We start from the raw sequence: 24100 nt of genomic DNA on the forward strand, positions 1-24100 counted from the left end.
ACAGTAAATGGTATTCAGCTACTGCACTCATACAGTTGCTTAGCGTTGCAGTAACTTTATGGCAGGAAGTAAGCGAGGTATTTCATGTGTGCTCAGTGCCTAAACAAGTTTGAAGCTTTGGGATGCCTTTGGAAAACAACCAGCGTGGCGCTGACGTTGATTGCAAGCTGTGAGAAGACTGCAGGTAAGAAATGTTTTAGTTAAACACTTTTTTGGGCGATCAGCATAAGAAGACGAGAAGGTGATGACCCAGATTACCTGTGCCCACTTTTATTGCTGGCCTCGCATTCCATTCTTACTCATGCACACGTGATAAATGCTAAGTTTTTGATGCCATGCAGGATGGTTCTTTATGTACAGTTGAAAGTTTGGTGGGATATTATCACCGTCACAATCGACATTGTTTCAAAACATTAAAAAAGGTTTGACGTAGGTATTTGAATATACACAGAGGATAAACCGAATAACGATAATTGTTTGTTAAAGGACACTGGGCTTGTTATTGGAGTGCAACATTTCAAATAACATGCAATTATTAATTCTGCTCTAATTTTTCTACGCAACAATGATAGCAGACGATGTGGTAATTTAACAGAAAACATTAAATGCAGAAAGCATAAAACAGAAACCTAATTTCATATCCTCGCCCACTTAAATATTCACCAAAATTTATTCATGCGAATACTATTTGTTTAAAACTCCAATGCGGCTTTTATTCAACAATCTCAACCCCTCCATCACCATCCTGCTCAGCATGGGGGTTGTATCTGACACTTAAATCAGACGAACGACTCCTTGATGTACGTAATGATGATATTTTGGAAACGAGCCATTCTTTCATCTTCGACAATCGCTCTTCCAATACTTTGGAGTAGAGCAAGGGGTTGAGGGCGCTGTTGATTGGAAGCAACAGACAAGCACTTAACACATAAGCGTCTCCTGGCATCTTCACTCCTCCTACACTCAAAAATTCCATCACACAAATTGGAATCCAGCAACAAAAGTCGGTCAAAATCAACCTGGTGATTCTCTTCTGCATCTTGGAGCTGACATCAGTGCTTCTGGATCCTTTCATGCGGTTGCTTCGCTTGTAAATAAGAAAATAAGCAACCACCATGTAGATGAACATGAGGAAGTTGATTGTGATGAGGAATGTTGAATATTCCCAAGCAAACTCATTGGTAGTTGCAAACAAACGTGGCATACAGACGCTCGTTTCACCATGATATCCAAACTCTCCCTTGATAGAGTTACGTGGAAAGGCGTTTTCAATTGTACGTTTAACATCGTACCAAGACTCTGGCTCTGTGGAAATTCTTTGTGCAAGTAACGACATATTTTCTCTTGAAACAAAATCGGTTTCATAAAAGTTATTTGGAAACCAAACATCAGTGGCAAAGTACTCAGAAGTTGCGCTGAACAAAGGAACGGTTGCCAACAAAATAGCCAATATCCAACAACACAACTCAACAATCACAGTTTTAGTAACACTGACATTTCGCATGAGGAAAGGTTTAAAGGCCGATATCAGGCGAAATGTGGTCATAGCTGTCATAGTGAAGGCTGATGCTTCTGATGATACAACTGCAAGTGCTCCAAGTCCTGAACACAAGCTACTTGATCTCCATTCTTTATCAAACAAACAATAAGATCCAGAATATCTAGTCGCTTGTATTATGATTGCCAGCAGATAAACTCCCATGAGAAGGTCAGACACGCAGAGGTTGAGAATAAAAACGCTTGTATTAATAAACAAATTCTGATCCTTATTAACTTTAATCAAGTCACGTGTGGTTGTAACAAATACAAACGAATTCCCTCCCAGTGCTAAGATGCCTGTCACCCAGAAGATACCTCGATAAACTGTGTTTGCGATCATTTCGTTGACGTCTGCAAATGCGTTTCCAGCCAAATTAACACATTCGTCACTTCCGTCTGAGCAGTCATTAATTCCGTTCTGTACAACTTTCATTTCAACAGACAAAGGTTGTTTATTTGTGCAATAAAACCTGGTATTTTCACAACGACACCTGCTTTCATCAGATACGTCATCGCAGTCCATTATTCCGTCACAAACATGATTCCTGTCGATGGAAATCTTTCCTTTACTTCTGCAGTAGTAGCGGGTATTCTTACAAAGTTCTAGAAATTCGTCTGATTTGTCATTGCAATCAATTATTCCATCACAGACTCTTTGATTTTCCATGTTAATTTTTCCTTTGTTGAAACATTTAAACCTGTTCGGACACAGAATTTCTCCGTCAAGCCCGAAGAAATCGTTGACAGATCCATCACACCACATGGGAAATCGACTCCTTGCATAAGGTATTCCACCTATTTTTTGAGCGGTTCTAAACTGCATTTTCATAGCTAAAACGCAAAGAGATTCGTTGCCCAAATTATTTACTGTGAAGATGTTGTCATCTGCTACACACTCACTTTGCACTGATGCTGTCCCAGTTGAACAGTATTTTGTGTTATTTTGGTTGACACATTGTACACTTGTGTTACATAACACCTTATCTTGGTCCACACATGTAGAACTGTCCTTACAATGCATTTGGTTCTGGGGACAATCTCCTCGTATATCGCGACATAATGTTTGATTTTCACACAAACATTCATCTGACATATCAAAGCAATCCACTACACCGTCGCAAACTTGCTTGCTTGAAACTATCAGATTTCTGTCCAAACACTGGAAACATCTAAACTGTCCATTGAAGAAACAAATATCAGAACTGTCAGAACATTGAGCCACTGAGTCGTACACGTTGGTTTGAGGTAAAACACAAACACCTTTTCTTGATGATCCAGAACATTTAAATCCAAACCCATGTTGAACTTCGTCACTTTTGTCCTTGCAGCCATCAATAGCTTGTCCATCACAAAAATATTCTCTTGCAATAAGTTGTTGATTTTCACAGAAAAATAAATTTTCGCAGGATTTGCTAAATGTTGAAACTGTGCACATCACTACAACTTCGCAATTATTAACATCGGTAGCGCACGTTTCACCAACAACTTCATTGCACGTGTATGGATCAGTCGTATGTATGAGATTTCTGGCTTCCTTTTCACTTGGACAAGTTACAGTAACCACATGACAAGATTGACATGTGATGTTAGAAAATGAACAAACTTCGTCAGTTCCATCAACACAATCTACGAAGTTATCATTTATCCAGCTGAAAGGTATACATCTACCGTCTGGTGAGCACTGTGTGTTATTTGGATTACATGGACATCTTGCGTAAGTACCAGAACAGTTGCAAGTATAATGTGTCTCATCACTTCCATCAATACAGTCAGGTTTTCCGTCACACAACAAAGATCGATCAATGCAATTTAAATCCTTTAGAATACACTGTTTCAATCCAACACAAGCACATTCAAACTTATCCGCTGGACATGTGCAGTTAAACTCATCACTCAAATCTCCACAGTGATTGAACCCATCGCATTGCTTAGATTTACTGATGCAACCACCACTCCGCCAGGAACTGCAGTTTTTAAATTTGTAACAAGGACACTCAAACCTATCCGCTGGACATGTGCAGTTAACTTCATCACTCGAATCTCCACAGTTACTGCTTCCATCGCATTGCATTGATTTACTAATACAATAAGAGCCCAGTGACGTGCAATTATTAGTTTTGTGGCATGAACACTCAAACCTATCCGCTGGACATGTGCAGTTAACCTCATCACTCCAATCTCCACAGTTGTTATTTCCATCGCATTGCTGAGTTGTCCTAAAGCAACCACCCCACCCTAACGTACAGTTATTAGTTTTGTAACATGGACACTCAAACTTGTCCGCTGGACATATGCAGTTAAGCTCATCACTATCGTCAGGACAACGCGAAATTCCATCGCATCGTAAAGATGCATGTACACATGTTCCAGGACATGTTGTGTTAAAGCAATTGCACTGGAAACTACCATCAGAACAAACCTCACTTAACTCATCACTCCAATCTCCACAGTGTTTAATTGCGTCATTTACATACCACAGCCCAATACATCCTGGTTGATTCGATCCACATTTCCCGAACTTATGGCAAGCACATTCGAACATGAACGAGGGACAAGTGCAGTTGGGATCAAGATATGGAGCTTCACAAACCGGTAGATTTTCATATCCTGTTACGAGACACAGGCTTAATTTTGGACAAATGATTTAAGGTGTGATCAAAAATTATATTCAGGAGGTTACACTGTTAGCTTCACACTTACTTGTGATGGGAAGAGGAGCCAGACTTGTGTCCTCACCCGGACATTCACCTTCCGCCCATCCGATCAACACAAATATCAACAATAACTTTAACATTGTTTAAGATTTCTGTCTGTTTAGACTAAAAATTATCACAAAAAATATTTTGGGCGCTATTTAGTTTTGAAAGAAAGCTAGGAAATAGAGTAAGTTAACCTCATGATTTACAGAAAAATATATTTCTCCATAATGTCATCGTCAATTTCTGTGCTAATTAAGAACATCAGCAAATCTTAACGTTAGCTCCTAGGTAACAGTTGTAACTCGATGCCTGACAATGAAAACAAAAAAAATACCTCCAAGAGAAAGTTGGAAAATCCTGAATACCCAAAGTATTGGAAGAATGATAATTTTTTAAACTCAGAAACTGATGTTCACGCACAAGTAACCGCTATAAAATGATCGTACATGCTACAAATCACTGTAACCGTGAGTTAGGTAGGAAGTGACGGTGTTTCATTGCAAGCAGCTGATGGACAACCTGCGCGCTGTATAACTTCCTGTAATCATTTATTACTACCTCCACCCTTAGCGTAGCAACTCAACTAAGATTGTTAAAGTATTAGGGGCTCAGTAAGCGCATTACTGTTTTTATGTTCTTCAATTTATAATAATAACAGACAAAATAAGTCATATATTTCCCAAGTAATCACTCTTATTGAGATTTCATCACATTGTCTATTTAGTGGAAAGGGGCCACCGTGCCAATTATTTTGCTTAATCACTTCAGTAAACCTCAACAAAGAGTTGAACGAAAACATGGACCACCATGCTTTCAAGGCGACCCATTTTTCTGATCTGAACAACTTTATGCAAAGTGCGCTACCCTATCCCGAACACTGGGGAATGTGAATCATAACAGGTTACTATTAAGGGCAAATATTGTCAAATGTTTGTGATTTCCTGATGTAAAACTGCATTAATATTGAGGATCGAATTCCTGTCAGCAGTGACGAGTCACCACATCCTCTGGTTAAGACAGGAAACCAACACGAATGAATGACAACGGGTTTGGATTCGTCGCATCAGCGAATATATTTATTTCAACGTGGCTTATTACTACGTAGTAATGTTTCATGCAATGGCATGATTGACAGGTTCGCCCTACTGTGCAGGTCCTGACTTGTAGAGCTATCGTATCAAGATCATTAGGTCTACAGGCTTCGCACCCCGGGCATTGCGACTGGATCAGCCGCCTATTCCTGACAATGTTTGCAACTATGCGATATCCACACTCCAGTCAGATTCGTAGGTTTTCAGACGTGACCAACTGAATTTGCCTGAAGTTATAAATACATTTCAAACCCTTATTTAACAACGCCTTTTACCCTTTCAGGTCTGTCAGACTTCCTACTATCTTCGACACGACAGTTTGTGTCATGCAAATTTTGTTTGTGTCATGCAAGTTGGTTTAGGTCATGTAAATTACTCGTCCCACTAAACGCACACTGTAGGTAACAGCATTCAATCATTGTTTTCCTTCTATGCACGTGATTACAGCTCATGAAATGCCATTATGTTTTATGCCTAGTATTGGAAATGGATCAATTGAGAAGTAACCAGTACATCACATTCCGACAAATGTTTCATTTTAAATCCTGCGTTTTAGTTGCCATGGACGATATAAACGCAATCAGGAAGTTGACGCATCGTCACATTCACTTCCTCTTGCTTAATGAGTTCTCCCCTCTTTCGCGTCACTGTTTAGTGTTTATGACGTAACAAATGGTGACCGGTTCCACACACTTCTTGATAATCGCCGTAAATTCGCAGAATATGTGCAGAACACATTATTTTGTATTAAACAATGTATCCAAAGCGATTTTGTTCGAGGCAAAAAAGTCTTGGCGTTTGTACACTTACAAGCTTTTCATTTCCAACAACACAGGAGAAAACTCAGCTAAGTAAAATACGCCGCGTTCTGCAGATGCAAATTCTCATCATAAACCAGGGATGCAAATGTTTTTAATCGGGGCCAATTTTAATCAGGTACAAACGTGCACGGGTCTGTGTTTTACTTCGTAATTTTACGACAAAGAATAAATATGCAAATACACGACAACATAACAATCGTTCTTTTTCCTTTACTGCAAACAACGGCAGTGAAGCATTTTATTCAACCAACATTTTCTAAGAACTTTTTTACAGCAAAAATGCCTAATATGAACCTTGGCGGTACATGTGCAACACAATTTAAAACACAGTCGCGGGACGCAGTAAATTCCGCGGCGAGACACATTTGGACCCCCCTGTCCTAAACCACCATCCTTTGGAATACAGTCCAGTACGCTATCGGCGCGTTTAATTCTTTGATACCATAATATACAAGACAACACTTCATATACCCTTAAACCTGTAATTGACAGCAAAATATGTGTTTTTATATAAGCCTATAACATCTAGCTACATCTTGCTTGCTCCTCTACGCTGAAGTAGACGCAATAGATCAACTTTTCGAAGGAAAGTCTACCTATATCCTGCATTTGTTGAGAGTAGTCTTAACTTGAATTTGGCATGGTCGAACTGCAAAGCTGAACCTTAACAAGGTTTTCACTTCGAATGCGTTTCATTCTATTCCTAATACTGACGTCTCTTCCCCAACCTTGGTGTGAGCTGAAGTCACAAAAATTCCGCATCGTAATTAACTGTTCTCTGTCATTTGGAACAGTAAAGTTTTACTTTTAACCACATAGAGTGTTGATAATCCTTTTTACGGTAGTTAAATATTTTTGATTCATATTATCTGTGGTAATGATTCCTGTTTTGAAGCGCTTAATTGTGGTTGTCAGGGCCTTAATTTCTGCAACATTTTTAGGACAACTAAACTTGAACTGTTCGAAAATTCACGTTTAATTTCAGCAAAACTTTATTTTATATTTCTTTTAATTTTTTTCGTAAATTACATGTACTTTTACTGACAATGTTAAAGATGACTATTGGAATTGCGGGATTTTCTTCAAACAGTTTGTGAACGACAAATAATGTTTATCAACAATTAATATTGCAATGGAAAGTCGCAGTGATGTTTGCAGCATGGGGAAAGAAATTAATGAGATTTTGCCTGATAGCACAGAGTATGGATCAGACATCGATATGTTTGACGGCATTACGCAACCGCTTGGCGTCCTTCCACCTTATAATATTTCCAATGATCCATAGACCCCTTTTTATTAATGCAACTTAGCGACTTTTGTATCATATTGTTGAGACTTCATAATGTTGCTAAAGGATGTCTTCTCTGGCATCATATGCTGTACTGCTATATAGCTAGTTTTTCTACTGATATTGCCTTTTCTTTTTTTAGCAAAATAAACATGATTTGATTTTGTTATGGTGTTGTAGGCTATATGTCTAACAAGTCAATCAGTATGTTTATTTTCCATAAAACATATCATTAAAGTGGACACAATTTTGCATTCTTTAACATTCAGAGGGTGATGTTGGCTACACTGCAAAAAATATTGGCTCAATCTTTAGCCAAAAACTGGTATATTAAAGTATGCGGCTCATTTTTCCTTGTTTGGCTAAGTGACTAGCCAAAATCCCTGGCTTAAGTTGGTCCAAAAAAAATGACTTCATTTAAGACAAATTATTGGCTTAGCCTGTGACCAATTTGTGGCTAGTTATTTATTTTAGAATCTCAGGTGGCTCAATATTTTTGAACCCCTGTGGTATGTGCTTATGAAGTGGTTCCCTGGTTTTACTGATTTGTTGTGTATATTTGTCATGTTTTTTTTTTGTTTGGCAAAAAAACTACTGTTTATATACGTTTTGAGAATACATACACTCAAGATTGCGGTTTCCATACAAAAGGTAAGCAACTAGTTACTGCTTCATTTCAGTAGAATTCGACTAAACAACAAATAATAAACAAACAACCAGTGGTTCTTTATTTTTTATCAATTGCTGCAAAGAAGGGTGAAAAGGCAGCATCACTTTTCACATTTATAGCTGTTCCTGTTAATATCCATTCTATTGCTTTATAACATTGTTCTGCAGGGACAGGGTATGATAAGTTCAGAACAAAGTATGAAGCTAAAAGCAACAAATAAGGCATGTATGGTTTTTCATCTGTTATTTCAAGTTGAACAAATGGAATTTTATCAGATATTACTGTTAACTGTTTAGAACCATCATAACAGTTCATGCAACGAATGTAAGGCTGGTTGCATGCATGTGTAGTGATTTGTCCATCACTATAAATTGTAATCACATACTTTGAAGAGTGCAAGTCTCCTGGTGGCCAGAGCTCGCCAGTGGCAATGGCCGCTGGGTGGCAGCAGCAGTTAGCACTTGCTGCCGCCCTGCAGCGCGTTCACAAAGCAACCCCAGCACATCCATTACATTTGGCGGGATTGTCATCATTCAGAAGCCCGTTGAATTACTTTTTCCCACCGGGTTTGCATCCAAGCCAGACTGTCCCGCGTTTTCTTGACGGGGTTTTCCCTGTTTCAAAAGTTCCCTTTGGTCATTCCATGGAACCGTCAATCTTCAGCCCTGTACAGAGATGACAATTGCCGAGTTCCTTGCTGTCCGTGTTGTATTTCTTCGCATTGTTTGCCAAGTAAAATCTACTACTTAAATTGGTCTATAATATCTTAGTCATGGAGAGACAAGAGGCTGATGGAGAGCCAAGCATTTCAAACAAGTAAATTTTAACTGTTAATGAAAATCACGTTTAATTTGGTCTCAAAACATTTAGATTTTTCTGTACAAATATGTTATCTTTATCAATTACATGTACTTCTGCTGACAATGTTAAAGATGATTGCATGAATTGTGGATTTTCAATTTTTGTGAACGACGATCAAATCAACAAACAACATTGCAATGAAAAGTCGCAGTGACGTTTGCAGCTTCGGGAATGGAAATAATGAGATTTGCCTATGGAGCAGACATTGATTAGTTTCAAGATCTTACGCAACCGCCTTGCGTTCTTGCATTTAATTGTGCATCTAATATTACATCATGTTGCTGGTTCTTAAATATTGCCATGAAGCCAAATCTTAGAATAAAGCACGGTACGGCAACCTTGATTTTATCTCTAGCTGTGGACGAAATTGTTTTCAGAATGCGGCAAAAGTTTTTAATCTTCTTGCTGCGCTCATAACCACGTGACACTCAGTTGTTACGCATGACGTCCTCCGGCTGGTTTTGAGAAAAAACTAAAGCCAATTTGAATGGCAACGCTTATTTTGCACACACTAAACAATTGTTGATGTTACTGTGACGTAATAAAACCCGACAAAGAAGCTTGTCAAGATACAATTACATTATTGACAGTAAATGGTGTGCAGCTACTGCACTCATACAGTTGCTTAGCTTTGCAGTAACTTTATGGCAGTTTAACAACCACTGGAAGTAAGCGAGGTATTTCATGTGTGCTCAGTGCCTAAACAAGTTTGAAGCTTTGGGATGCCTTTGGAAAACAACCAGCGTGGCGTTGACGTTGATTGCAAGCTGTGAGAAGACTGCAGGTAAGAAATGTTTTAGTTAAACACTTTTTTGGGCGATCAGCATAAGAAGACGAGAAGGTGATGACCCAGATTTCCTGTGCCCACTTTTATTGCTGGCCTCGTATTCCATTCTTATTCATGCACACGTGATAAATGCTAAATTTTTGATGCCATGCAGGATGGTTCTTTATGTACAGTTGAAAGTTTGGTGGGATATTATCACCGTCACAATCGACATTGTCACAAAACGTTAAAAAAGGTTTGACGTAGGTATTTGAATATACACAGAGGATAAACCGAATAACGATAATTGTTTGTTAAAGCACACTGGGCTTGTTATAGGAGTGCAACATTTCAAATAACATGCAATTATTAATTCTGCTCTAATTTTTCTACGCAACAATGACGATGTGGTAATTTAACAGAAAAGATTAAATGCAGAAAGCATAAAAAAGAAACCTAATTTCACATCATCGCCCACTTAAATATTCACCAAAATTTATTCATGCGAATACTATTTGTTTAAAACTCTAATGCAGCTTTTATCCAACAATCTCAATCACTTTACCACCATCCTGTTTAGCACGGGGGTTGTATCTAACACCGAAATCAGACGAACGACTCCTTGATGTACGCAATGATGATATTTTGGAAACGAGCCATTCCGTCATCTTCGACAATCGCTTTTCAAATGCTTTGGAGTAGAGCAAGGGGTTGAGGGCGCTGTTGACTGGAAGCAACAGACAAGCACTCAACACATAAGCGTCTCCTGACATCTTCACCCCTCCAACACTCAAAAATCCCATCACACAAATTGGAATCCAGCAACAAAAGTCGGTCAAAATCAACCTGGTGATTCTCTTCTGTATCTTGGAGCTGACATCAGTGCTTCTGGATCCTTTCATGCGGTTGCTTCGCTTGTAAATAAGAAAATAAGCAACCACCATGTAGACGAACATGAGGAAGTTGATTGTGATGAGGAATGTTGAATATTCCCAAGCAAACTCATTGGTAGTTGCAAACAAACGTGGCATACAGACGCTTGTTTCACCATAATATCCAAAATCTTCCTTGATAGAGTTACGTGGGAAGGCGTTTTCAATTGTATGTTTAACATCGTACCAAGACTCTGGCTCTGATGTTGAAATTCTTTGTGCAAGTAACGACATGTTTTCTCTTGACACGAAATCTGTTTCATAGAAGTTATTTGGGAACCAAACATCTGTGGCAAAGTACTCAGAAGTTGCGTTGAGCAAAGGAACGGTTGCCAACAAAATAGCCAACATCCAACAAGACAACTCAGCAATCACAGTTTTAGTAACACTGACATTTCGCATGAGGAAAGGTTTAAAGGCCGATATCAGGCGATATGTGGTCATAGCTGTCATAGTGAAGGCTGATGCTTCTGATGATACAACTGCAAGTGCTCCAAGTGCTGAACACAAGCTACTTGATCTCCATTCTTTATCAAACAAACAATAAGATCCCGAATATCTAGTCGCTTGTATTATGATTGCCAGTAGATAAACTCCCATGAGAAGGTCAGACACGCAGAGGTTGAGAATAAAAACGCTTGTATTAATAAACAAATTCTGATCTTTATTAACTTTAATCAAGTCACGTGTGGTTGTAACAAATACAAACGAATTCCCTCCCAGTGCTAAGATGCCTGTCACCCAGAAGATACCTCGATAAACTGGGTTTGCGATCATTTCGTTGACGTCTGCAAATGCGTTTCCAGCTAAATTAACACATTCGTCACTTCCGTCTGAGCAGTCATTAATTCCGTTCTGTACAACTTTCATTTCAACAGACAAAGGTTGTTCATTGGTGCAATAAAACCTGGTATTTTCACAACGACACCTGCTTTCATCAGATACGTCATCGCAGTCGATTATTCCGTCACAAACATGATTCCTATCTATGGAAATCTTTCCTTTATTTCTGCAGTAGTATCGGGTGTTGTTACATAGTTCTAGAAATTCGTCTGATTCGTCATTGCAATCAATTATTCCATCACAGACTCTTTGATTATCCATGTTAATTTTTCCTTTGTTGAAACATTTAAACCTGTCCGGACACAGAATTTCTCCGTCAAGCCCGAAAAAATCGTTGACAGATCCATCACACCACATGGGAAATCGACTCCTTGCATAAGGTATTCCACCTATTTTTTGAGCGGTTCTAAACTGCATTTTCATAGCCAAAACGCAAAGAGATTCGTTGCCCAAATTATTTACTGTGAAGATGTTGTCATCTGCTACACACTCACTTTGCACTGATGCTGTCCCAGTTGAACAGTATTTGGTGTTAGTTTGGTTGACACATTGTACACTTGTGTTACACAACACCTTATCTTGGTCCACACATGTAGAACTGTCCTTGCAATGCATTTGGTTCTGGGGACAATCTCCTCGTATATCGCGACACAATGTTTGATTTTCACACAAACATTCATCTGAAATATCAAAGCAATCCACTACACCGTCACAAACTTGCTTGCTTGAAACTATCAGCTTTCTGTCCAAACACTGGAAACATCTAAACTGTCCATTGAGGAAACAAATATCAGAACTGTCAGAACATTGAGCCACTGAATCGTAGACGTTTGTTTGAGGTAAAACACAAACACCTTTTCTTGATGATCCAGAACATTTAAACCCAAACCCATGTTGAACTTCGTCACTTTTGTCATTGCAGCCATCAATAGCTTGCCCGTCACAAAAATATTCTCTCAGAATAAGTTGATGATTTTCACAGAAAAATAAGTTTTCGCAGGATTTGCTGCATGTTGAAACTGTGCACATCACTACAACTTCACAATTATTAGCATCGGTAGCGCACGTTTTACCAACAACTTCTTTGCACGTATATGGATCAGTTGTACGTATGAGATTTCTGGCTTCCTTTTCACTTGGACAAGTTACAGCAACCACGTGACAAGATTTACATGTGATGTCAGAAAATGAACAAACTTCGTCAATTCCATCAACGCAATCTATGAAGTTATCATTTATCCATGTAAAAGGTATACATCTACCGTCTGGTGAGCATTGTGTGTTATTTGAATTACATGGACATCTGGCGTAAGTTCCAGAACAGTTGCAGGTATAATGTGTCTCATCACTTCCATCAATACAGTCAGGTTTTCCGTCACACAACAAAGATCGATCAATGCAATTTAAATCCTTTAGAATGCACTGTTTCAATCCAACACAAGCACATTCAAACTTATCCGCTGGACATGTGCAGTTAAACTCATCACTCAAATCTCCACAGTGATTGAACCCATCGCATTGCTTAAATTTACTGATGCATCCACCACTCCGCCAGGAACTGCAGTTTTTAGATTTGTAACAAGGACACTCAAACCTATCCGCTGGACATGTGCAGTTAACTTCATCACTCCAATCTCCACAGTTACTGCTTCCATCGCATTGCATTGATTTACTAATACAATAAGAGCCCAGTGACGTGCAATTATTAGTTTTGTGGCATGAACACTCAAACCTATCCGCTGGACATGTGCAGTTAACCTCATCACTCCAATCTCCACAGTTGTTATTTCCATCGCATTGCTGAGTTGTCCTAAAGCAACCACCCCACCCTAACGTACAGTTATTAGTTTTGTAACATGGACACTCAAACTTGTCCGCTGGACATGTGCAGTTAAGCTCATCACTATCGTCAGGACAACGTGAAATTCCATCGCATCGTAAAGATGCATGTACACATGTTCCAGGACATGTTGTGTTAAAGCAATTGCACTGGAAACTACCATCAGAACAAACCTCACTTAACTCATCACTCCAATCTCCACAGTGTTTAATTGCGTCATTTACATACCACAGCCCAATACATCCTGGTTGATTCGATCCACATTTCCCGATCTTGTGGCAAGCACATTCGAACATGGACGTGGGACAAGTGCAGTTGGGATCAAGATATGGAGCTTCACAAACCGGTAGATTTTCTTCTCCTGTTACGAGACACAAGCTTAATTGCAGACAAATGATTTAAAATATAATTTAAATTATATTCAGGAGGTTACACTGTTAATTTCACACTTACTTGTGATGGGAAGAGGAGCCAGACTTGTGTCCTCACCCGGACATTCACCTTCCGCCCATCCGATCAACACAAATATCAGCAATAACTTTAACATTGTTTAAGATTTCTGTCAGTTTAGACTAAAAATTATCACAAAAAATATTTTGGGCGCTATTTAGTTTTAAATGAAAGCTAGGAAATAGAGTAAGTTAACCTCATGATAATTTACAGAAAAATATATTTCTCCATAATGTCATCGTCAATTTCTGTGCTGATTAAGAACATAAGCAAATCTTAACGTTAGTTCCTAGGTAACAGTTGTAACTCGATGCCTGACAGTATTGGAAGAATGATAATTTTTATCTCAGAAACTGATGTTCACGCACAAGTAACCGCTATAAAATGATCGTATATGTTACAAATCACTGTAACCGTGAGTTAGGTAGGAAGTGACGGTGTTTCATTGCAAGCAGCTGACGGACAACCTGCGCGCTGTATAACTTCCTGTAATCATTTATTACACCCTCCACCCTTAGCGTAGCAACTCAACCAAGATTGTTAAAGTATGAGGGGCTCAGTAAGCGCATTACTGTTTTTATGTTCCTCAATTTATAATAATAACAGATAAAATAAGTCATATATTTCCCAAGCTATCACTCTTATTGAGATTTCATCACATTGTCTATTTAGTGGAAAGGGGCCAATGTGCAAATTATTTTGCTTAATTACTTCCGTAAACCTCAACAAAGAGATGAACGAAAACATGGACCACCATGCTTTCAAGGCGACCCATTTTTCTGATCTGAACAACTTTATGCAAAGTGCGCTACCCTACCCCGAACACTGGGGAATGTGAGTCATAACAGGTTACCATTAAGGGCAAATATTGTCAAATGTTTGTGATTTCCTGATGTAAAACTGCATTAATATTGAGGATCGAATTTCTGTCAGCAGTGACGAGTCACCACATCCTTTGGTTAAGACAGGAAACCAACACGAATGAATGACAACGGGTTTGGATTCGTCGCATCAGCGAATATGTTTATTTCAACGTGGCATATAACTACGTAGTAATTGACAGGTTCGCCCTACTGCGCAGGTCCTGACTTGTAGAGCTATCGTATCAAGATCATTAGGTCTACAGGCTTCGCACCCCGGGCATTGCGACTGGATCAGCCGCCTATTCCTGACAATGTTTGCAACTATGCGATATCCACACTCCAGTCAGATTCGTAGGTTTTCAGACGTGACCAACTGAATTTGCCTGAAGTTATAAATACATTTCAAACCCTTATTTAACAACGCCTTTTACCCTTTCAGGTTCGTCAGCCTTCCTACTATCTTCGACACGACAGTTTGTGTCATTCAAATTTTGTTTGTGTCATGCAAGTTGGTTTAGGTCATGTAAATTACTCGTCCCACTAAACGCACACTGTAGGTAACAGCATTCAATCATTGTTTTCCTTCTATGCACGTGATTACAGCTCATGAAATGCCATTATGTTTTATGCCTAGTATTGGAAATGGATCAATTGAGAAGCAACCAGTACATCACATTCCGACAAATGTTTCATTTTAAATCCTGCGTTTTAGTTGCCATGGACGATATAAACGCAATCAGGAAGTTGACGCATCGTCACGTTCACTTCCTCTTGCTTAATGAGTTCTCCCCTCTTTCGCGTCACTGTTTAGTGTTTATGACGTAACAAATAGTGATCGATTCCACACACTTCCTGATAATCGCCGTAAATTCGCAGAATATGTGCAGAACACATTATTTTGTATTAAACAATGTATCCAAAGCAATTTTGTTCGAGGCAAAATAGTCTTGGCGTTTGTACACTTACAAGCTTTTCATTCACAACAACACAGGAGAAAACTCAGCAAAGTAAAATACGCCGCGTTCTTCCATGCAAATTCTCATCATAAACCAGGGGTGCAAATGTTTTTTAATCAGGTACAAACGTGCACGGGTCAGTGTTTTTCTTCGTAATTTTGCGACAAAGAATAAATATGCAAACACACAACTGCATAGAAGTCGTTCTTTTTCCCTAACTGCAAACAACGGCAGTGAAGCATTTTATTCAACCAACATTTTCTAAGAACTTTTTTACAGCAAAAATGCCTAATATGAACCTTGGCGGTACATGTGCAACACAATTTAAAACACGGTCGCGGGACGCAGTAAATTCCGCGGCGAGACACATTTGGATCGCGACACACACTTTGGACCCCCCTGTCCTAAACCACCATCCTTTGGAACACAGTCCAGTACGCTATCGGCGCGTTTAATTCTTTGATACCATAATATACAAGACAACACTTCATATACCCTTAAACCTGTCATTGACAGCAAAATATGTGTTTTTATATAAGCCTATAACATGTAGCTACATCTTGCTTGCTCCTCTACGCTGAAGTAGACGCAATAGATCAACTTTTCGAAGGAAAGTCTACCTATATCCTGCATTTGTTGAGAGTAGTCTTAACTTGAATTTTGCATGGTCGAACTGCAACGCTGAACCTTAACAAGGTTTTCACTTCGAATGCGTTTCATTCTATTCCTAATACTGACGTCTCTTCCCCAACCTTGGTGTGAGCTGCAGTCACAAAAATTCCGCATCGTAATTAACTGTTCTCTGTCATTTGGAACAGTAAAGTTTTACTTTTAACCACGTAGAGTGTTGATAATCTTTTTACGGTAGTTAAATATTTTTGATTCATATTATCTGTGGTAATGATTCCTGTTTTGAAGCGCTTAATTGTGGTTGTCAGGGCCTTAATTTCTGCAACATTTTTAGGACAACTAAACTTGAACTGTTTCGAAAATTCACGTTTAATTTTAGCAAAACTTTATTTTATATTTCTTTTATTTTTTTTCGTTAATTACATGTACTTTTACTGACAATGTTAAAGATGGCTATTGGAATTGCGGGATTTTCTTCAAACAGTTTGTGAACGACAAATAATGTTTATCAACAATTAATATTGCAATGGAAAGTCGCAGTGATGTTTGCAGCATGGGGAAAGAAATTAATGAGATTTTGCCTGATAGCACAGAGTATGGATCAGACATCGATATGTTTGACGGCATTACGCAACCGCTTGGCGTCCTTCCACCGGTGTAAGGTTTCTTATAATATTTCCAATGATCCATAGACCCCTTTTTATTAATGCAACTTAGCGACTATTTGTATCATATTGTTGAGACTTCATAATGTTGCTAAAGGATGTCTTCTCTGGCATCATATGCTGTACTGCTATATAGCTAGTTTTTCTACTGATATTGCCTTTTCTTTTTTTAGCAAAATAAACATGATTTGATTTTGTTATGGTGTTGTAGGCTATATGTCTAACAAGTCAATCAGTATGTTTATTTTCCATAAAACATATCATTAAAGTGGACACAATTTTGCATTCTTTAACATTCAGAGGGTGATGTTGGCTACACTGCAAAAAATATTGGCTCAATCTTTAGCCAAAAACTGGTATATTAAAGTATGCGGCTCATTTTTCCTTGTTTGGCTAAGTGACTAGCCAAAATCCCTGGCTTAAGTTGGTCCAAAAAAAATGACTTCATTTAAGACAAATTATTGGCTTAGCCTGTGACCAATTTGTGGCTAGTTATTTATTTTAGAATCTCAGGTGGCTCAATATTTTTGAACCCCTGTGGTATGTGCTTATGAAGTGGTTCCCTGGTTTTACTGATTTGTTGTGTATATTTGTCATGTTTTTTTTTTGTTTGGCAAAAAAACTACTGTTTATATACGTTTTGAGAATACATACACTCAAGATTGCGGTTTCCATACAAAAGGTAAGCAACTAGTTACTGCTTCATTTCAGTAGAATTCGACTAAACAACAAATAATAAACAAACAACCAGTGGTTCTTTATTTTTTATCAATTGCTGCAAAGAAGGGTGAAAAGGCAGCATCACTTTTCACATTTATAGCTGTTCCTGTTAATATCCATTCTATTGCTTTATAACATTGTTCTGCAGGGACAGGGTATGATAAGTTCAGAACAAAGTATGAAGCTAAAAGCAACAAATAAGGCATGTATGGTTTTTCATCTGTTATTTCAAGTTGAACAAATGGAATTTTATCAGATATTACTGTTAACTGTTTAGAACCATCATAACAGTTCATGCAACGAATGTAAGGCTGGTTGCATGCATGTGTAGTGATTTGTCCATCACTATAAATTGTAATCACATACTTTGAAGAGTGCAAGTCTCCTGGTGGCCAGAGCTCGCCAGTGGCAATGGCCGCTGGGTGGCAGCAGCAGTTAGCACTTGCTGCCGCCGGTTTTCCCTGTTTCAAAAGTTCCCTTTGGTCATTCCATGGAACCGTCAATCTTCAGCCCTATACAGAGATGACAATTGCCGAGTTCCTTGCTGTCCGTGTTGTATTTCTTCGCATTGTTTGCCAAGTAAAATCTACTACTTAAATTGGTCTATAATATCTTAGTCATGGAGAGACAAGAGGCTGATGGAGAGCCAAGCATTTCAAACAAGTAAATTTTAACTGTTAATGAAAATCACGTTTAATTTGGTCTCAAAACATTTAGATTTTTCTGTACAAATATGTTATCTTTATCAATTACATGTACTTCTGCTGACAATGTTAAAGATGATTGCATGAATTGTGGATTTTCAATTTTTGTGAACGACGATCAAATCAACAAACAACATTGCAATGAAAAGTCGCAGTGACGTTTGCAGCTTCGGGAATGGAAATAATGAGATTTGCCTATGGAGCAGACATTGATTAGTTTCAAGATCTTACGCAACCGCCTTGCGTTCTTGCATTTAATTGTGCATCTAATATTACATCATGTTGCTGGTTCTTAAATATTGCCATGAAGCCAAATCTTAGAATAAAGCACGGTACGGCAACCTTGATTTTATCTCTAGCTGTGGACGAAATTGTTTTCAGAATGCGGCAAAAGTTTTTAATCTTCTTGCTGCGCTCATAACCACGTGACACTCAGTTGTTACGCATGACGTCCTCCGGCTGGTTTTGAGAAAAAACTAAAGCCAATTTGAATGGCAACGCTTATTTCGCACACACTAAACAATTGTTGATGTTACTGTGACGTAATAAAACCCGACAAAGAAGCTTGTCAAGATACAATTACATTATTGACAGTAAATGGTGTGCAGCTACTGCACTCATACAGTTGCTTAGCTTTGCAGTAACTTTATGGCAGTTTAACAACCACTGGAAGTAAGCGAGGTATTCCATGTGTGCTCAGTGCCTAAACAAGTTTGAAGCTTTGGGATGCCTTTGGAAAACAACCAGCGTGGCGTTGACGTTGATTGCAAGCTGTGAGAAGACTGCAGGTAAGAAATGTTTTAGTTAAACACTTTTTTGGGCGATCAGCATAAGAAGACGAGAAGGTGATGACCCAGATTTCCTGTGCCCACTTTTATTGCGGGCCTCGTATTCCATTCTTATTCATGCACACGTGATAAATGCTAAATTTTTGATGCCATGCAGGATGGTTCTTTATGTACAGTTGAAAGTTTGGTGGGATATTATCACCGTCACAATCGACATTGTCACAAAACGTTAAAAAAGGTTTGACGTAGGTATTTGAATATACACAGAGGATAAACCGAATAACGATAATTGTTTGTTAAAGCACACTGGGCTTGTTATAGGAGTGCAACATTTCAAATAACATGCAATTATTAATTCTGCTCTAATTTTTCTACGCAACAATGACGATGTGGTAATTTAACAGAAAAGATTAAATGCAGAAAGCATAAAAAAGAAACCTAATTTCACATCATCGCCCACTTAAATATTCACCAAAATTTATTCATGCGAATACTATTTGTTTAAAACTCTAATGCAGCTTTTATCCAACAATCTCAATCACTTTACCACCATCCTGTTTAGCACGGGGGTTGTATCTAACACCGAAATCAGACGAACGACTCCTTGATGTACGCAATGATGATATTTTGGAAACGAGCCATTCCGTCATCTTCGACAATCGCTTTTCAAATGCTTTGGAGTAGAGCAAGGGGTTGAGGGCGCTGTTGACTGGAAGCAACAGACAAGCACTCAACACATAAGCGTCTCCTGACATCTTCACCCCTCCAACACTCAAAAATCCCATCACACAAATTGGAATCCAGCAACAAAAGTCGGTCAAAATCAACCTGGTGATTCTCTTCTGCATCTTGGAGCTGACATCAGTGCTTCTGGATCCTTTCATGCGGTTGCTTCGCTTGTAAATAAGAAAATAAGCAACCACCATGTAGACGAACATGAGGAAGTTGATTGTGATGAGGAATGTTGAATATTCCCAAGCAAACTCATTGGTAGTTGCAAACAAACGTGGCATACAGACGCTTGTTTCACCATAATATCCAAAATCTTCCTTGATAGAGTTACGTGGGAAGGCGTTTTCAATTGTATGTTTAACATCGTACCAAGACTCTGGCTCTGATGTTGAAATTCTTTGTGCAAGTAACGACATGTTTTCTCTTGACACGAAATCTGTTTCATAGAAGTTATTTGGGAACCAAACATCTGTGGCAAAGTACTCAGAAGTTGCGTTGAGCAAAGGAACGGTTGCCAACAAAATAGCCAACATCCAACAAGACAACTCAGCAATCACAGTTTTAATAACACTGACATTTCGCATGAGGAAAGGTTTAAAGGCCGATATCAGGCGATATGTGGTCATAGCTGTCATAGTGAAGGCTGATGCTTCTGATGATACAACTGCAAGTGCTCCAAGTGCTGAACACAAGCTACTTGATCTCCATTCTTTATCAAACAAACAATAAGATCCCGAATATCTAGTCGCTTGTATTATGATTGCCAGTAGATAAACTCCCATGAGAAGGTCAGACACGCAGAGGTTGAGAATAAAAACGCTTGTATTAATAAACAAATTCTGATCTTTATTAACTTTAATTAAGTCTCGTGTGGTTGTAACAAATACAAACGAATTCCCTCCCAGTGCTAAGATGCCTGTCACCCAGAAGATACCTCGATAAACTGGGTTTGCGATCATTTCGTTGACGTCTGCAAATGCGTTTCCAGCTAAATTAACACATTCGTCACTTCCGTCTGAGCAGTCATTAATTCCGTTCTGTACAACTTTCATTTCAACAGACAAAGGTTGTTCATTGGTGCAATAAAACCTGGTATTTTCACAACGACACCTGCTTTCATCAGATACGTCATCGCAGTCGATTATTCCGTCACAAACATGATTCCTATCTATGGAAATCTTTCCTTTATTTCTGCAGTAGTATCGGGTGTTGTTACATAGTTCTAGAAATTCGTCTGATTCGTCATTGCAATCAATTATTCCATCACAGACTCTTTGATTATATATGTTAATTTTTCCTTTGTTGAAACATTTAAACCTGTCCGGACACAGAATTTCTCCGTCAAGCCCGAAAAAATCGTTGACAGATCCATCACACCACATGGGAAATCGACTCCTTGCATAAGGTATTCCACCTATTTTTTGAGCGGTTCTAAACTGCATTTTCATAGCCAAAACGCAAAGAGATTCGTTGCCCAAATTATTTACTGTGAAGATCTTGTCATCTGCTACACACTCACTTTGCACTGATGCTGTCCCAGTTGAACAGTATTTGGTGTTAGTTTGGTTGACACATTGTACACTTGTGTTACACAACACCTTATCTTGGTCCACACATGTAGAACTGTCCTTGCAATGCATTTGGTTCTGGGGACAATCTCCTCGTATATCGCGACACAATGTTTGATTTTCACACAAACATTCATCTGAAATATCAAAGCAATCCACTACACCGTCACAAACTTGCTTGCTTGAAACTATCAGCTTTCTGTCCAAACACTGGAAACATCTAAACTGTCCATTGAGGAAACAAATATCAGAACTGTCAGAACATTGAGCCACTGAATCGTAGACGTTTGTTTGAGGTAAAACACAAACACCTTTTCTTGATGATCCAGAACATTTAAACCCAAACCCATGTTGAACTTCGTCACTTTTGTCATTGCAGCCATCAATAGCTTGCCCGTCACAAAAATATTCTCTCAGAATAAGTTGATGATTTTCACAGAAAAATAAGTTTTCGCAGGATTTGCTGCATGTTGAAACTGTGCACAGCACTACAACTTCACAATTATTAACATCGGTAGCGCACGTTTTACCAACAACTTCGTTGCACGTATATGGATCAGTTGTACGTATGAGATTTCTGGCTTCCTTTTCACTTGGACAAGTTACAGCAACCACGTGACAAGATTTACATGTGATGTCAGAAAATGAACAAACTTCGTCAATTCCATCAACGCAATCTATGAAGTTATCATTTATCCATGTAAAAGGTATACATCTACCGTCTGGTGAGCATTGTGTGTTATTTGAATTACATGGACATCTGGCGTAAGTTCCAGAACAGTTGCAGGTATAATGTGTCTCATCACTTCCATCAATACAGTCAGGTTTTCCGTCACACAACAAAGATCGATCAATGCAATTTAAATCCTTTAGAATGCACTGTTTCAATCCAACACAAGCACATTCAAACTTATCCGCTGGACATGTGCAGTTAAACTCATCACTCAAATCTCCACAGTGATTGAACCCATCGCATTGCTTAAATTTACTGATGCATCCACCACTCCGCCAGGAACTGCAGTTTTTAGATTTGTAACAAGGACACTCAAACCTATCCGCTGGACATGTGCAGTTAACTTCATCACTCCAATCTCCACAGTTACTGCTTCCATCGCATTGCATTGATTTACTAATACAATAAGAGCCCAGTGACGTGCAATTATTAGTTTTGTGGCATGAACACTCAAACCTATCCGCTGGACATGTGCAGTTAACCTCATCACTCCAATCTCCACAGTTGTTATTTCCATCGCATTGCTGAGTTGTCCTAAAGCAACCACCCCACCCTAACGTACAGTTATTAGTTTTGTAACATGGACACTCAAACTTGTCCGCTGGACATGTGCAGTTAAGCTCATCACTATCGTCAGGACAACGTGAAATTCCATCGCATCGTAAAGATGCATGTACACATGTTCCAGGACATGTTGTGTTAAAGCAATTGCACTGGAAACTACCATCAGAACAAACCTCACTTAACTCATCACTCCAATCTCCACAGTGTTTAATTGCGTCATTTACATACCACAGCCCAATACATCCTGGTTGATTCGATCCACATTTCCCGATCTTGTGGCAAGCACATTCGAACATGGACGTGGGACAAGTGCAGTTGGGATCAAGATATGGAGCTTCACAAACCGGTAGATTTTCTTCTCCTGTTACGAGACACAAGCTTAATTGCAGACAAATGATTTAAAATATAATTTAAATTATATTCAGGAGGTTACACTGTTAATTTCACACTTACTTGTGATGGGAAGAGGAGCCAGACTTGTGTCCTCACCCGGACATTCACCTTCCGCCCATCCGATCAACACAAATATCAGCAATAACTTTAACATTGTTTAAGATTTCTGTCAGTTTAGACTAAAAATTATCACAAAAAATATTTTGGGCGCTATTTAGTTTTAAATGAAAGCTAGGAAATAGAGTAAGTTAACCTCATGATAATTTACAGAAAAATATATTTCTCCATAATGTCATCGTCAATTTCTGTGCTGATTAAGAACATAAGCAAATCTTAACGTTAGCTCCTAGGTAACAGTTGTAACTCGATGCCTGACAGTATTGGAAGAATGATAATTTTTATCTCAGAAACTGATGTTCACGCACAAGTAACCGCTATAAAATGATCGTATATGTTACAAATCACTGTAACCGTGAGTTAGGTAGGAAGTGACGGTGTTTCATTGCAAGCAGCTGACGGACAACCTGCGCGCTGTATATCTTCCTGTAATCATTTATTACACCCTCCACCCTTAGCGTAGCAACTCAACCAAGATTGTTAAAGTATGAGGGGCTCAGTAAGCGCATTACTGTTTTTATGTTCCTCAATTTATAATAATAACAGATAAAATAAGTCATATATTTCCCAAGCTATCACTCTTATTGAGATTTCATCACATTGTCTATTTAGTGGAAAGGGGCCAATGTGCAAATTATTTTGCTTAATTACTTCCGTAAACCTCAACAAAGAGATGAACGAAAACATGGACCACCATGCTTTCAAGGCGACCCATTTTTCTGATCTGAACAACTTTATGCAAAGTGCGCTACCCTACCCCGAACACTGGGGAATGTGAGTCATAACAGGTTACCATTAAGGGCAAATATTGTCAAATGTTTGTGATTTCCTGATGTAAAACTGCATTAATATTGAGGATCGAATTCC

General features: G+C 38.7%; 3 protein-coding genes across 3 annotated transcripts; all 3 read right to left on the reverse strand.

Moving 5' to 3' along the window:
* Positions 1-712: 712 nt before the first annotated feature.
* On the reverse strand, positions 713-4333 carry LOC145902316 (uncharacterized). Its single transcript, XM_082990247.1, has 2 exons — positions 4240-4333; positions 713-4146 (listed from the first exon to the last, which is right to left on the reverse strand). The coding sequence occupies exons 1-2, from the start codon at positions 4331-4333 to the stop codon at positions 713-715; spliced, it is 3528 nt and encodes a 1175-aa protein (XP_082846373.1).
* Positions 4334-10274: 5941 nt separating this feature from the next.
* Positions 10275-13897, reverse strand: LOC145902672 (uncharacterized). The gene is made up of 2 exons (XM_082990739.1): positions 13804-13897; positions 10275-13711 (listed from the first exon to the last, which is right to left on the reverse strand). Exons 1-2 carry the CDS (start codon positions 13895-13897, stop codon positions 10275-10277), a joined length of 3531 nt encoding a protein of 1176 aa, XP_082846865.1.
* A 5750-nt stretch (positions 13898-19647) lies between these two features.
* On the reverse strand, positions 19648-23270 carry LOC145902491 (uncharacterized). Its single transcript, XM_082990482.1, has 2 exons — positions 23177-23270; positions 19648-23084 (listed from the first exon to the last, which is right to left on the reverse strand). Exons 1-2 carry the CDS (start codon positions 23268-23270, stop codon positions 19648-19650), a joined length of 3531 nt encoding a protein of 1176 aa, XP_082846608.1.
* Between the last annotated feature and the right edge of the window lie 830 nt (positions 23271-24100).

This window comes from Ascidia mentula, chromosome 5 (assembly GCF_947561715.1).
Source record: "Ascidia mentula chromosome 5, kaAscMent1.1, whole genome shotgun sequence".
Classification (NCBI taxonomy): Eukaryota; Metazoa; Chordata; class Ascidiacea; order Phlebobranchia; family Ascidiidae; genus Ascidia; species Ascidia mentula.